The 14,296-nt window shown below is 48.2% G+C and overlaps 1 protein-coding gene across 1 annotated transcript in view; it reads right to left on the reverse strand.

The window, feature by feature from the left end:
- Positions 1–12,223: 12,223 nt before the first annotated feature.
- The window catches only part of LOC140737582 (myeloid cell surface antigen CD33-like), a 71,803-nt gene continuing 69,730 nt past the window's right edge, over positions 12,224–14,296 (reverse strand). The window contains exon 6 of the mRNA XM_073064062.1: positions 12,224–12,511. Within this exon, the coding sequence (XP_072920163.1) occupies positions 12,329–12,511 (183 nt within the window). The 3' untranslated portion in view covers positions 12,224–12,328. The remainder of the gene's footprint in view (positions 12,512–14,296) is intronic.

A 14,296-nucleotide genomic window follows, 5' to 3' on the forward strand; every position in this document is an offset into this window, starting at 1 on the left:
ACCTCCCCTCACACAGTGCGGCACTCACTCCACACCTCCCCTCACACAGTGTGGCACTCACTCCACACCTCCCCTCACACAGTGTGGCACTCACTCCACACCTCCCCTCACACAGAGCGGCACTCACTCCACACCTCCCCTCACTCAGTGTGGCACTTACTCCTCACCTCCCCTCACACAGTGCGGCACTCACTCCACACCTCCCCTCACACTGTGTGGCACTCACTCCACACCTCCCCTCACACAGTGCGGCACTCACTCCACACCTCCCCTCACACAGTGTGGCACTCACTCCACACCTCCCCTCACACTGTGTGGCACTCACTCCTCACCTCCCCTCACACAGTGCGGCACTCACTCCTCACCTCCCCTCACACAGTGTGGCACTCACTCCACACCTCCCCTCACACAGTGCGGCACTCACTCCTCACCTCCCCTCACACAGTGCGGCACTCACTCCTCACCTCCCCTCACACAGTGTGGCACTCACTCCACACCTCCCCTCACACACTGTGGCACTCACACCACACCTCCCCTCACACAGTGTGGCACACACTCCACACCTCCCCTCACACAGTGTGGCATTTACTCCACACCTCCCCTCACACAGTGTGGCACTCACTCCACACCTCCCCTCACACAGTGTGGCATTTACTCCACACCTCCCCTCACACAGTGTGGCACTCACTCCACACCACCCTCACACAGTGTGGCACTCACTCCACACCTCCCCTCACACAGTGTGGCACTCACTCCACACCTCCCCTCACACAGTGCGGCACTCACTCCACACCTCCCCTCACACAGTGTGGCACTCACTCCACACCACCCCTCACACAGAGCGGCACTCACTCCACACCTCCCCTCACTCAGTGTGGCACTCACTCCTCACCTCCCCTCACACAGTGCGGCACTCACTCCACACCTCCCCTCACACAGTGTGGCACTCACTCCACACCACCCGTCACACAGTGTGGCACTCACTCCACACCTCCCCTCACACAGTGTGGCACACACTCCACACCACCCCTCACACAGTGTGGCACTCACTCCACACCACCCCTCACACAGTGTGGCACTCACTCCACACCTCCCCTCACACAGTGTGGCACTCACTCCACACCTCCCCTCACACACTGTGGCACTCACTCCACACCTCCCCTCACACAGAGTGGCACTCACTCCACACCTCCCCTCACACAGTGCGGCACTCACTCCACACCTCCCCTCACACAGTGTGGCACTCACTCCACACCACCCTTCACACACTGTGGCACTCACTCCACACCTCCCCTCACACAGTGTGGCACTCACTCCACACCTCCCCTCACACACTGTGGCACTCACTCCACACCTCCCTTCACACAGTGTGGCACTCACTCCACACCACCCTTCACACACTGTGGCACTCACTCCACACCACCCTTCACACACTGTGGCACTCACTCCACACCTCCCCTCACACACTGTGGCACTCACTCCACACCACCCTTCACACACTGTGGCACTCACTCCACACCTCCCCTCACACAGTGTGGCACTCACTCCACACCACCCTTCACACACTGTGGCACTCACTCCACACCACCCTTCACACAGTGTGGCACTCACTCCACACCTCCCCTCACACACTGTGGCACTCACTCCACACCACCCTTCACACACTGTGGCACTCACTCCACACCTCCCCTCACACAGTGTGGCACTCACTCCACACCACCCTTCACACACTGTGGCACTCACTCCACACCTCCCCTCACACAGTGTGGCACTCACTCCACACCTCCCCTCACACACTGTGGCACTCACTCCACACCACCCTCACACAGTGCGGCACTCACTCCTCACCTCCCCTCACACAGTGTGGCACTCACTCCACACCTCCCCTCGCACAGTGTGGCACTCACTCCACACCTCCCCACACACAGTGTGGCACTCACTCCACACCTCCCCTCACACAGAGCGGCACTCACTCCACACCTCCCCTCAGACAGTGTGGCACTCACTCCACACCACCCCTCACACACTGTGGCACTCACTCCACACCTCCCCTCACACTGTTTGGCACTCACTCCACACCTCCCCTCACACAGTGTGGCACTCACTCCACACCTCCCCACACACAGTGTGGCACTCACTCCACACCTCCCCTCACACAGTGCGGCACTCACTCCACACCTCCCCACACACAGTGTGGCACTCACTCCACACCTCCCCTCACACAGTGCGGCACTCACTCCACTCCTCCCCTCACACAGTGTGGCACTCACTCCACACCTCCCCTCACACAGTGTGGCACTTACTCCTCACCTCCCCTCACACAGTGCGGCACTCACTCCACACCTCCCCTCACACAGTGTGGCACTCACTCCACACCTCCCCTCACACTGTGTGGCACTCACTCCACACCTCCCCTCACACACTGTGGCACTCACTCCACACCTCCCCTCACACACTGTGGCACTCACTCCACACCTCCCCTCACACAGTGCGGCACTCACTCCACACCTCCCCTCACACTGTGTGGCACTCACTCCACACCTCCCCTCACACACTGTGGCACTCACTCCACACCTCCCCTCACACAGTGTGGCACTCACTCCACACCTCCCCTCACACTGTGTGGCACTCACTCCACACCTCCCCTCACACACTGTGGCACTCACTCCACACCTCCCCTCACACAGTGTGGCACTCACTCCACACCTCCCCTCACATAGTGTGGCACTCACTCCACACCTCCCCTCACACGTTGTGGCACTCACTCCACACCTCCCCACACACAGTGTGGCACTCACTCCACACCTCCCCTCACACGTTGTGGCACTCACTCCACACCTCCCCACACACAGTGTGGCACTCACTCCACACCACCCCTCACACAGTGTGGCACACACTCCTCACCACCCCTCACACAGTGTGGCACTCACTCCACACCTCCCCTCACACACTGTGGCACTCACTCCACACCTCCCCTCACACAGTGTGGCATTTACTCCCCCCCCTCCCCTCACACAGTGTGGCACTCACTCCACACCTCCCCTCAAACAGTGTGGCATTAACTCCACACCTCCCCTCACACAGAGCGGCACTCACTCCACACCTCCCCTCACACAGTGTGGCACTCACTCCACACCACCCCTCACACAGTGTGGCACTCACTCCACACCTCCCCTCACACAGTGCGGTGATCTCTCTTCACCTCCCCTCCCACACCATGGGGTTCGTTCCTGACAGTCCCTCTCACACCACGATCCACTCACCTCACAGTCCCCTCACACAACACTGTGCTTCCTCCTCCCCACCCTTTCCACAACGTGGTGCATCCTCTTCACCACCACCCCCGTTGTACTACCCCCTCAACAGCTCCCCCCACCCCGGAGCGGCATTGCGTGAGTGATTCTGTCTTCTCACTGCACACCCTGCGCCTCCCTCCCCTGAATAGAAGCAATGTGATTTTATTTGTCTGAGTTAACGAGTCTCTAGTTTCTGTTAAAATGAATGAACATGATCAGAATGTAGGTGGTAACCTGGGTCTGTGGGACCCAGTGCTGTGTGGGATCCTGTTGTGTAGTTGGTTGCAAAGTTCCCTATATCATTGGCCTTCTTCCCGAGAACCAGAAGGCTCTCGACACCCCCCACCCCGAATACCCTGGCCACTAGCGCTGTGACACCTCAGGCTGGCCCGATTGATCGGAAGTGCAGCTCTGAGTATATGACCGTCTCCCCACTGCGAGCAGGGCCCCCACCACTGGGCAGCTCCCGCAGGTTGGCGTACACTGGGTCACACTCCTCCCCCTGTCCAACGGACGTTACTGGTGAAACTTCCTGTGGGATCTGTCTCGTCCTCTGCCTCTCCGTGTCCTGCGGCAGAAATAAAAGCAAATCTCAATTCTGCATCAAACACCATTGAACTGCTCACTCCCCATCACGAAACTAATTCCACAACCTCTGGATTTACTTCCAAGGACTCTACAACTCAGGTTCTCAATATTTATTACTTATTTGTGTATTGTTACTTTTTATTTTGTATTTCCAGATTGTTATCTTTTGCTCACTAGTTGTTTGCATCAATGATGTGTGGAGATTTAATTGCTTCTGTTTTGTTTTTTAGTTTTTATTATGAATGCCCACAAGAAAATAAATCTCAGGATGGATTGTGGTGACATGTATACACTTTGATAATAAATCTACTTTAAACTTTGAATACTGAGGACAAAGATATTAAAACGCTGAACACTGGCTAGTGAATAACAGGCTAGAACCCTGCTGTGGGCACAGTCCTCTTGTTCTTTCCCCTCCCCTCCCTCATTTCTTCTCAGTTACTCTCTCCTCCCAATTCCCTGCAAGTCTCCTATCTTTGTCTATTTCATTCATTTACTCTCTTGTTCCTCCTTTTTCTCTCTTTCCACCTCTGCCACCTTATCTCCGTCCCTTTCACTCCCTCCATCTCTCTTTCACACTCCCTCACTTTTGCTCCTTCCCTCCCTCTCATTCACTCACCCATGCTCCTAAACCCCAGGCCATAGTAATCTGTGAGCACTCCCCCCTCAATGTCCCCCCCGCAGCGCTGTGCTCCCGGTGTCCTGCCCTTTACTGGACTGAACTCTGACCTGTACCTGAGGTGTGGTCAAGTGTGCAGTGGAGCTGACGGTCGTGTCCAGGGTCTCCGAGGCTCTCTCCTTGGTCCGTGCATCCCGCCTGGAACAGCAGAAGGTTGGACTAGAGTTACAGAGCATTGTTGTCAGCCAAATCGACACCCCAATCTCACCTCACTGCGACATCCAGACCATTTGATACCCTCAGCACCACTCTGCCCCACCTCCTCCTTCCTCCTTCCCATCTCCCCGTTTTCCCCACCCACTCCCTTCCCTTTTCCCAACCCTCATCCTCCCCACTTCCACCTTCCCATCACCTCAATTAACTCTACTCCACTCAGAGATAAGAGAAATATCTGAAAGTTTAATAGTTTCCTTCTTCGTTTGGACACCTCACCTGTGGTGTTGACAATTGACCACTGATCGAAACATAAAAACACAACTGCAGATGCTGTGGATCAAAGAATACGTACACGACACTGGAAGAACTCAGCAGGTCAGGCAGTATCCATGAGAAAAGAGTAGCCAATGTTTCGGGCCGAGATCCTTCATCAGGAATGGGGGTGGGGACAGAGGGCCGAAGCCCAGTAATAGAGATAGGGGAGGGGGTAGGGCCTAGAGGCGCCAGGTGGAAAACCAATCAGAGGAAAGATAAAAGGGGGAGGGGAGGGGATAAGCATGAAAGAACTGTAGCGATAAAAAAGCAGAAATTTGAAAGGGGAGAGAGGCAGAGAGGGAGCTCGGATAGGGGAAGGGGTGGGGGAGGGAATTACTGGAAATTAGAGAATTCAATGTTCATACCACCAGGCTGGAGGCTACCCAGACGGTATGAGGTGTTGCTCCTCCAACCTGAGTTTGGCCTCATCATGGCAGTAGAGGAGGCCATGTATGGACATATCTAGATGGGAATGAGAGGCAGAGTTGAAGTGTGTTTCCCTTCTGGCGTCATCAAAGATGCCCTCACCCGCATCTCCTCCACTTCCCGCACTTCAGCCCTTAACCCATCCTCCCGTCACCACAACAGGGACAGGGTTCCCCTTGTCCTCACCTACCACCCCCGCCAGCCTCCGGATCCAACACATTATCCTCCGCAACTTCCGCCACCTTCAACAGGACCCCACCACCAAACACATCTTTCCCTCCCTTCCCCTCTCAGCTTTTCGCAGGGATCGTTCCCTCCGCGACTACCTGGTCCACACATCCCTCCCCACAGAACTCCCACCCGGTACTTATCCTTGCAAGCGCAAATGCTACACCTGTCCCCACACCTCCGCCCTTACCACCATTCCGGGCCCCAGACAGTCCTTCCAGGTGAGGCAGCACTTCACCTGCGAGTCTGCTGGAGGTGTCTATTGCATCCGGTGCTCCCGGTGCGGCCTCCTCTACATCGGCGAGACCCGAAGCAGATTGGGGGACTGCTTCGTCGAGCACCTCCGCTCCGTCCATCACAATAGACAGGACCTCCCGGTTGCCACCCAACTCTGCCTCTCATTCCCATCTAGATATGTCCATACATGGCCTCCTCTACTGCCATGATGAGGCCAAACTCAGGTTGGAGGAGCAACACCTCATCTACCGTCTGGGTAGCCTCCAGCCTGGTTTAATGAACATTGAATTCTCCAGTTTCCGGTAATTCCCTCCCCCTCCCCCTATCCCAGGTCTCTCTCTGCCTCTCTCCCCTTTCAACTTTCTGCTCCTTTATCTCTACAGTTCTTTCATGCTTATCCCCTCCCCCCTTTATCCTTCTTCTGATTGATTCTCCACCTGGCGCCTCTAGCCCTTCCCCCTCCCCTATCTCTATTACTGGGCTTCGGCCCCCTCTTTCTCCCCATTCCTGATGAAGGGTCTCATCCTGAAACATTGGCTACACTTTTCTCATGGATACTGCCTGACCTGCTGAGTTCTTCCAGTGTCGTGTACGTATTCTCTGACCAGTGATCAAGGTGTGACCACCCAAGCGCTGTGTGACCACGGGATGACAAGGACCAGACTGGAAGCCAGGGAATTCCCAGTCTCCCTCATCGTGTTTTTGGATCTGGAGCTCCCTTTGTTTAGGTTGGTTTATTTTATCATGTAAGTTATGTATAACATACAGACGCCATGGACATCCTCCCCATGACAACGTGGATTCCTTTGGGTGCTCTAGTTTCCTCCTACATTCTAAAGACGTACCAGTTAGTAGCTTAACTGGTCATTGTAACTTGTCCTGTGATCAGCTCGGGTTTGGGAATGAAAGGCCTGTTCCGTGCTGTGTCTCTTAATAAATTATTTTGCCCTGTCTGTAATGTACAGTGCTGCTGCTAATTGCCATAACATATACAGTGCCTATAAAAACTATTCACCCCCTCTTGGATGTTTTCATGTTTTCTTGTTTTACAACATTGAATCACAATGGATTCAATTTGCCTTTTTGACTGAGCAACAGAAAAGGACTCTTTCATGTCAAGATGCAAAACAGATCTCTACAAAGTGTTCTAAATTAATTACAAATATAAAACACAAAATAATTGATTGCATAAGTATTCACCCCGTATAATGTGATACACCAAATCATGACTGGTCCAGCTTATTGGTTTTCGAAGTCACATAATTAGTTAAGTGGAGATCTGTTTTTGGAGACCTGTATACTGTCAAGATATTTCAGTTGATTGTAGTATACAGTCTCTAAAATGTATTCACACCCCCATCCCATAAGTTTTCATGTTTCATTGTTTTCCAACATTGAATCACATGGATTTAATTTGTCTTTCTTGACACTGATCAATACTGTTTTTATTGTCAAGATGAAAACAGATCTCTACAAAATTACAAATATAAAACACAAAATAACTGATTGCATAAATATTCACCCCCCCCACTTTATAATGACCACCAAATTATCACTGGTGCAGCCAATTAGTTTCTGCAGTCACATAATTAGTTAAATGGAAACCTGTGTGCTGTCAGGGTGTTTCAATTGATTCTGGTAAAAATACACATTTAACTGGAAGCTCCAACTGCTGGTGAGTCAGTATCCTGGCAAAAAATACTCCATGAAGACAAAAGAACACTCCAAGCAACTTTGTGACAAGCTTATTGAAAAGCACAAGATAAAAGAAGATGGATAAAAGAACTTTTCCATGTTACTGAATATTCTTTGGAGAACAGTTAAGTTAATCATCAAGAAATGTAAAGGATATGGTACAGCTGTAAATCTCCCTCAGCAGGCCATCCTCAAAAACCTGAGTGACTGTGCAAGAAGGGGACTAGTGAGGAAGGCCACCAAGAGACCTGTGACAACTCTGGAGGAGTTGCAAGCTTCAGTGGCTGAGATGGGAGAGACTACGCAAACAACAACTGTTGCCCGGGTGCTTCACCAGTCCCAGCTTTATGGGAGAGTGGTAAAGAGAAAGCTACTGTTGAGAAAAGCTCACATGAAATCTCAGCTAGCATTGGCTAGAAGGCATGTGGGAGTCTCTGAAGTCAGCTGGAAAAAGGTTCTATGGTAGATTGAAAGCAAAAGTGAGCTTGGTGGCCATCAGACTAAATGCTATGTTTGACATAACCCCAAAACTGAACATCAGAAATCACCATCCCTACCATGAAACATGGTGGTGGCTGTAACATGCTGAGGGGATGCTTCACTGCAGCAAGCCCTGAAAGGCTTGTGAAGGTAGAGGGTAAAATGAATGCAGCAAAATACAGGAAAATCCTCATTTCCCAGGAGAACTGGGTCTTGGGAGAAGATTTGTTTTCCAGCAAGACAATGACTCCAAGCATAAAGCCAAAGCCACACAGGAATGGCTTAAAAACAACAAATGTAATGTCAAGTCAGAGTCCAGACCTCGTTCCACTTGAGAGTTAGTGGCCAGACTAGAAAAGGGATTTTCACTCATGATCCCAATGCAATCTGACAGAGCTTGAATAGTTTTTTAAAGAAGAATGGGGAAAAAATCAGAGCATCCAAATGTGCAAAGCAGGAAAAAACCTATCCACAGATGACCAATGCTGCCAAAGGTCCATCTGCTAAATACTGACATGAAGAGCGTGAATTCTTATGCAATCACTTATTTTGTGTTTTACATTTGTAATTAATTTCGATCACTTAGTAGAGGTCTGTTTTCACTCTGACATGTGAGAGTCTTTCTGTCAATCAGTGTCAAATAAAGCCAAATTAAATCTACTGTGATTCAATGTTGTAAAACAATATAACATGAAAACTTCCAAGGAGGGGTGAATACTTTTTATAGGCACTGTATACCACCAGCATGTAGGATGTAACAACGAACGTGAATGTTTGTTGGCTCCCAGTCAGTAAGGGAGATGGACAGGAACAGATGCAGACCCGATCGAAGCAGTCACCCACAGGCAGACAACAGAGGGTAGGGTTTGAAAAGAAGCTGAATATTCCTCAGCCAGGATTTCACAGATTGAGGTGTTTGAGGCTACCTCCTCCCTCAATTCTAACCAATTTTTAGCAGGAGTGCCATCAAGAGTATCCTGACCACCTGCATTACTGTCTGGTACAGCAATTGGAAAGATGTTAACCAGGACCCTTGGGATTGTCAAAGATCCTTCCCATCCGTCTCACAAACTCTTTGACCATCTTTGCCCCCTCCAATCCCCACCATCAGGCAGGAGGAACCGTAGCATTATGAGAAGGACTGTGAGGATGGGAAACAGCTTCTTCCCCACTACTGAACTCCCTGACACCACCCAGGTCTCATCATTTATGAAGTGTTGTTAATGCACCTTATGATCAATGTTAATCTTACAGAATATATTTAATTATTTGTTAATTTATTTGGTAATGTTGTTTTATGTGTTGTGTGTATGTTATATGCACTGTTTTGTATACCCTGGTCCAGGGAACGTTGTTTCATTTCATGGTATAAATGTATACAATTGAAACGACAATAAAACCGAACTTGAACGTTCATCTGGACTTACTTCTGGATGTACCTGGAGATGAAGAACCCAGCCAGTAGCATACTGAGAATGACATTGCTCGTGAGTAACACTGTGATCCAAACAGCAGAGACCCCACCTGTAAAAACAAGCAACAGGACAGCTTCAGAATAGTCCACTATACAAGTCAAACCCTTTCTCATTTATGGACAGGCTACTGCACAGGATCTCAAAATAGCTGCAGTAAATTCCAAACTCAGCAGCATCACGGGCACTAGCCTCTTCAGTACTGAAATCATCTTCAAAAGTTGAAGCCTCACAAAGACGTTGTTATGGACCTTCACCACTCAGGATATGATTTCTTCTCAATGCTTACATCAAGGAGGAAGTACATCCTGAAGACAGACACTCATGTGTGAGGAACAGCTTCATCCTCACTGCCACTGCCTCACCATTCTTTTCACTTTTTGTTTTGCTCTCCCTTTGCACAACTTATTTAATTCAATTTACTTTCTATAAATATATATCATGCCTATAAAAAGTATTCATCCTTTATTGTTTTACAACACAGATTCACTGTGGATTTAATTTGGCTTTTTTGACACTAATCAATAGAAAAAGACTCTTTAATGTCAAAGCGAAAACGGATCTCTGCAAAGAGATATAAAGAAATTGCAAATTCAAAACACAAAATATTTTATTGCATAAGTGTTCACCCCTCTTTAACAATGGCACACCAAATCATCACTGGTGCAGCCAATTGCTTTTAGAAATCACATAATTAGTTACATGGAGATTTGTTTTTGGAAACCTGTGTACAGTCAAGGTGCTTTCATTCATTGTGGTAAAAATACACCTGTGTCGGGAAGGTCCACCTGCTTGTGAGTCAGGGGGCTGGCAAAAACTACACCATGAAGTCAAAAGAATGCTCCAAGCAACTCCCTGATAGGGTTATTGAAAAGTACAAGTCAGGAGTAGGATACAATAAAATTTCCAAGTCACTGACTATCCCTTGGAGAAGAGTTAAATCAGTCATTGAGAAATGGAAAGAATATGGCACAGCTGTACATCTGCCTGGAGCAGGCTGTCTTCAAAAAGTGAGTAACCGTGCAAGAAAAAGAGTAGTGAGGGAGGCCACCAAGAGACCTATGACAGCTCTGGAGGAGTTACAAGCTTCAGTGGCTGAGATAGGAGAGATTGTGCATACAACAACTGTTGCCCGGGTACTTCACCAGTTTCAGCGTATGGGAGAACGGCAAACAAAGGCCACTTTTGAAAAGAAACTCACATGAAATCACAGCTAGAGTTTGCTGGAAGGCATGTGGGAGACTCTGAAGTCAGGTAGAAGAAGGTTCTATCGTGTGATGAAACCAAAATTGAACATTTTGGCCATCAGAATCAATGCTATTGTTGGCGTAAGCCAGACACTGCACATCATGAATACACACCATCCCCACAGTGAAACATGGCAGTGCCTGCATCACGCTGTGGGGATGCTTCACTGCAGCAGGCCCTGGTAGGTTTGGAAGGCAGAGGGTAAAATCATTGCAGCAAAGTACAGGGGAATCCTGTTGGAAAACCTGATGCAGTCTGCTAGAGAACTGGGACTGGGAAGAAAATTTCTTGTCCAGCAAGACAAAGACCCCAAGCATAAAGCCAAAGCTACACAGGAATGGCTTAAAAACAACAATGTTCATGTCCTGTTGTGGCAAAGTCACAGTATGGACCTCAATCTAATTGAGAATTTATGGCTGGACTGGAAAAAGGCAGTACAATTGTGATCCCCATGAAGTCTGACAGAGCAAGAGCAGTTTTGTAAAGGAGAACAGGGAAAAATTGCACTGTTCAGAGGTGCAGAGCTGAAAGAGACCGATACACACAGACTCAAGCCTGTAATTGCTGCCAAAGGTGCATCTACTAAATACTGAGTTGAAGGTGGTGAATACTTACGCAATCACTTATGTTGTGTTTTATATTTGTAACTAATATACATTACTTTGCAGAGATCCATTTTCACTTTGACACGTAAGTTTTTTTCTGTTGATTAGTGTCAAAAAGCCAAATTAAATCCACTGTGATTCAATATTGTACAATAATAAAACATGAAAACTTTCAGGGGGTGAATACTTACGCAATCACTTATGTTGTGTTTTATATTTGTAACTAATATACATTACTTTGCAGAGATCCATTTTCACTTTGACACGTAAGTTTTTTTCTGTTGATTAGTGTCAAAAAGCCAAATTAAATCCACTGTGATTCAATATTGTACAATAATAAAACATGAAAACTTTCAGGGGGTGAATACTTTTTATAGGCACGGTATATAGTTCTCTTTGTAATTTATAGATATTGTACTGTACATTGCCATGTAGTCTTGCTGCAGAACAACACATTTGTCAGCATGTGCCGGTGATATTGGACCTGATTCTGATGTAATATCCAGGACATTCGGCTTTTCAGTGCCAACGGCAGTGGGAGAGAGAGATCCATGTATTCATTTCCAATTTTACTTGGGCTTTGTCCTTTACACATTGAGAGAAAAACCTAAATCCTTGGATGAAGGCAGTGGGGTCTTAAAGGAGAGTGGAGAGTGTGATTCCCATTTCACCATCTCAATGTGTTCCTCAGCTTGTGATCTGGTCCCAACGGAAGCAGGGCAGCAGTCTGTACACAGCAAGATCCCATTACTAGCAATGTGACAATGACCATTATTCATTAGTCAACCTCACCTGTCATCCACAGGGAAACTGCGAACATGACCTCTCCATGCTGGTTTCGGACAGTACAGAAGGCGGTCACATCCTCCTCTCCCTCGTCCACACCCAAGATCAGCGAGCCAGTCACCAGTTGCCCGTCTGCCACCTGCCACGTCTGGAAACGACCGTGTGTCTGGTTTCCGCTGAGGTTGGCGAGGGGGAGGTGCCAGGTGAGCTCTCCGGGTGGGTTTGATCTGGCCGCACACACACATGTGATGACCTCGGGAGTCCGAGTGCATCCTGAGTCCCGAGAAATCTCAGGCTTATCTGGGAATAAACAGGCAGGAGATGTTGGTAGCACTGATATATTGTAATGGTCCAGTGTTATTCTGAAGCATCAGCTGTCCTCTGTGGGACACCCCTTTCCATTCTCTGTAAACTGAGGCTGTCTCCATTTTGATGCATTGGATCCCCCTCCTCCACATTCAGAGATGCTCTTCTGCATATCACTGCTGTAACATGTGATTGTTTGAGTTACTGTCACCTTCCTGTCAGATTGAACCAGTCTGGCTTTTCTCCTCTGACCTTTCCCATTAACAAAGTGCTTTGCCCACAGAACTGCCACTCACTGGGTTTCATTGTGTTTGCTTTTCATACCATTCTCTGTAAACTCTAAAGTCTATTGTGCGTGAAAACTCCACACGATCAGCAGTTTCTGCAAACATCAGGCTCTTGAACAGAAGTGGATAGTTACACCCATTTAAGTACTCTGTATATCACTATTTCATGCTTGTTATTTATGAAGATTGATTTATATCTGCATTTGCACAGTTTGTTTACAGTTAACAGTTCCTGATCTTTACAATTTACAGTTACAGTTCTACAGATTTCCTAAGTCTGCCTGCAGAGAAGGAATCTCAGGTTTGTATGTGGTGACGTGTATGTACTCTGATAATAAATCTTACTTTGAACTTTGTACTCAAACCACCCTGTCTGGCACCAACAATCATTCCATGGTTAAAGTCACTTAGATCATATTCCCTCCCCATTCCAATATTTGGTGTGACCAACAACACAATCTCCTAACCATGTCTGCATGCTTTTATGCATTGAGTTGCTGCCCCAGGATTCGCTGATAAGATATTTGCATTGTTGAGCAGGTGTACAGGTACTTAATAAAGTGGCCACTGAGTGTGTATTGTGTATCGAAGGATAAATAGTCCACTGACTTTGTATTTGTACTTAGAGATGTAGCAATGCATCCTTCATATTCACCCAAGAATTGTTCACATTGTTGGGAGAAGTGATTGAGAGATTTTGTGGGGCATCTAATAAAGACAAATAAAGAACAATCTGTATGTCCAACCTTTCTTTATCACACCTGCTCTGTCATCCAGACAACATCCTCTTCTTCACCCTCTCCAAAGTCTCTCCACCCTTCCGATAATGCGGTGAACAGAACTGAATGCAATAGTTCACATGGGGTCTAACTGAAACTTTATTCACCTTTAACATAACTTCTCAACTCCAGAACTTATAAAGGCAAACATGCCTTACACCTTCTTTCCCAGCCTATCAAACTGTTGGGAGCTATGAACTCAGATTCCCAGATTCCTCTGATCAGCAACATTGTTCAGCGTTCTGCCATTGACTGTTCCTGTCACTTTACACCTGATTTTCCAAACTGCAACACCTCACACTTACTTCAATTAATCTCCATCTGCCACTTCTCTGCCCCATCTGCAACTGATCTCTATCCCACCTAATCTTTTGGCAACATTATTCACTGTCCACAACAACACCAGTTTAGGAAATGGTAAATTAAATGGACCCACAAGCCAGGATGCCCACAAGAAGAAGGAACTTTCTCCATCCTCACAACTTCTCCAATCTGTCGAAAGCTTCAGAACAACAACTCACCATAAACTCAGCATGGCGATGTGGGCACCGGAGATATAGGTGGGTGAAGGAGGTTGGATTTGTGGGATATCAAGGTCAGTTCTTGCCTTGAGGCGCATCAGGCAGCACAATTTTCCATTTCCGTAGCATATGTTTGCTCAAACCAACACGGACGGATGGAAAGCGTGCAAGGAGCTGGCCGGATTCACACTC

Source organism: Hemitrygon akajei, chromosome 1, assembly GCF_048418815.1.
Source record: "Hemitrygon akajei chromosome 1, sHemAka1.3, whole genome shotgun sequence".
NCBI lineage: Eukaryota > Metazoa > Chordata > Chondrichthyes > Myliobatiformes > Dasyatidae > Hemitrygon > Hemitrygon akajei.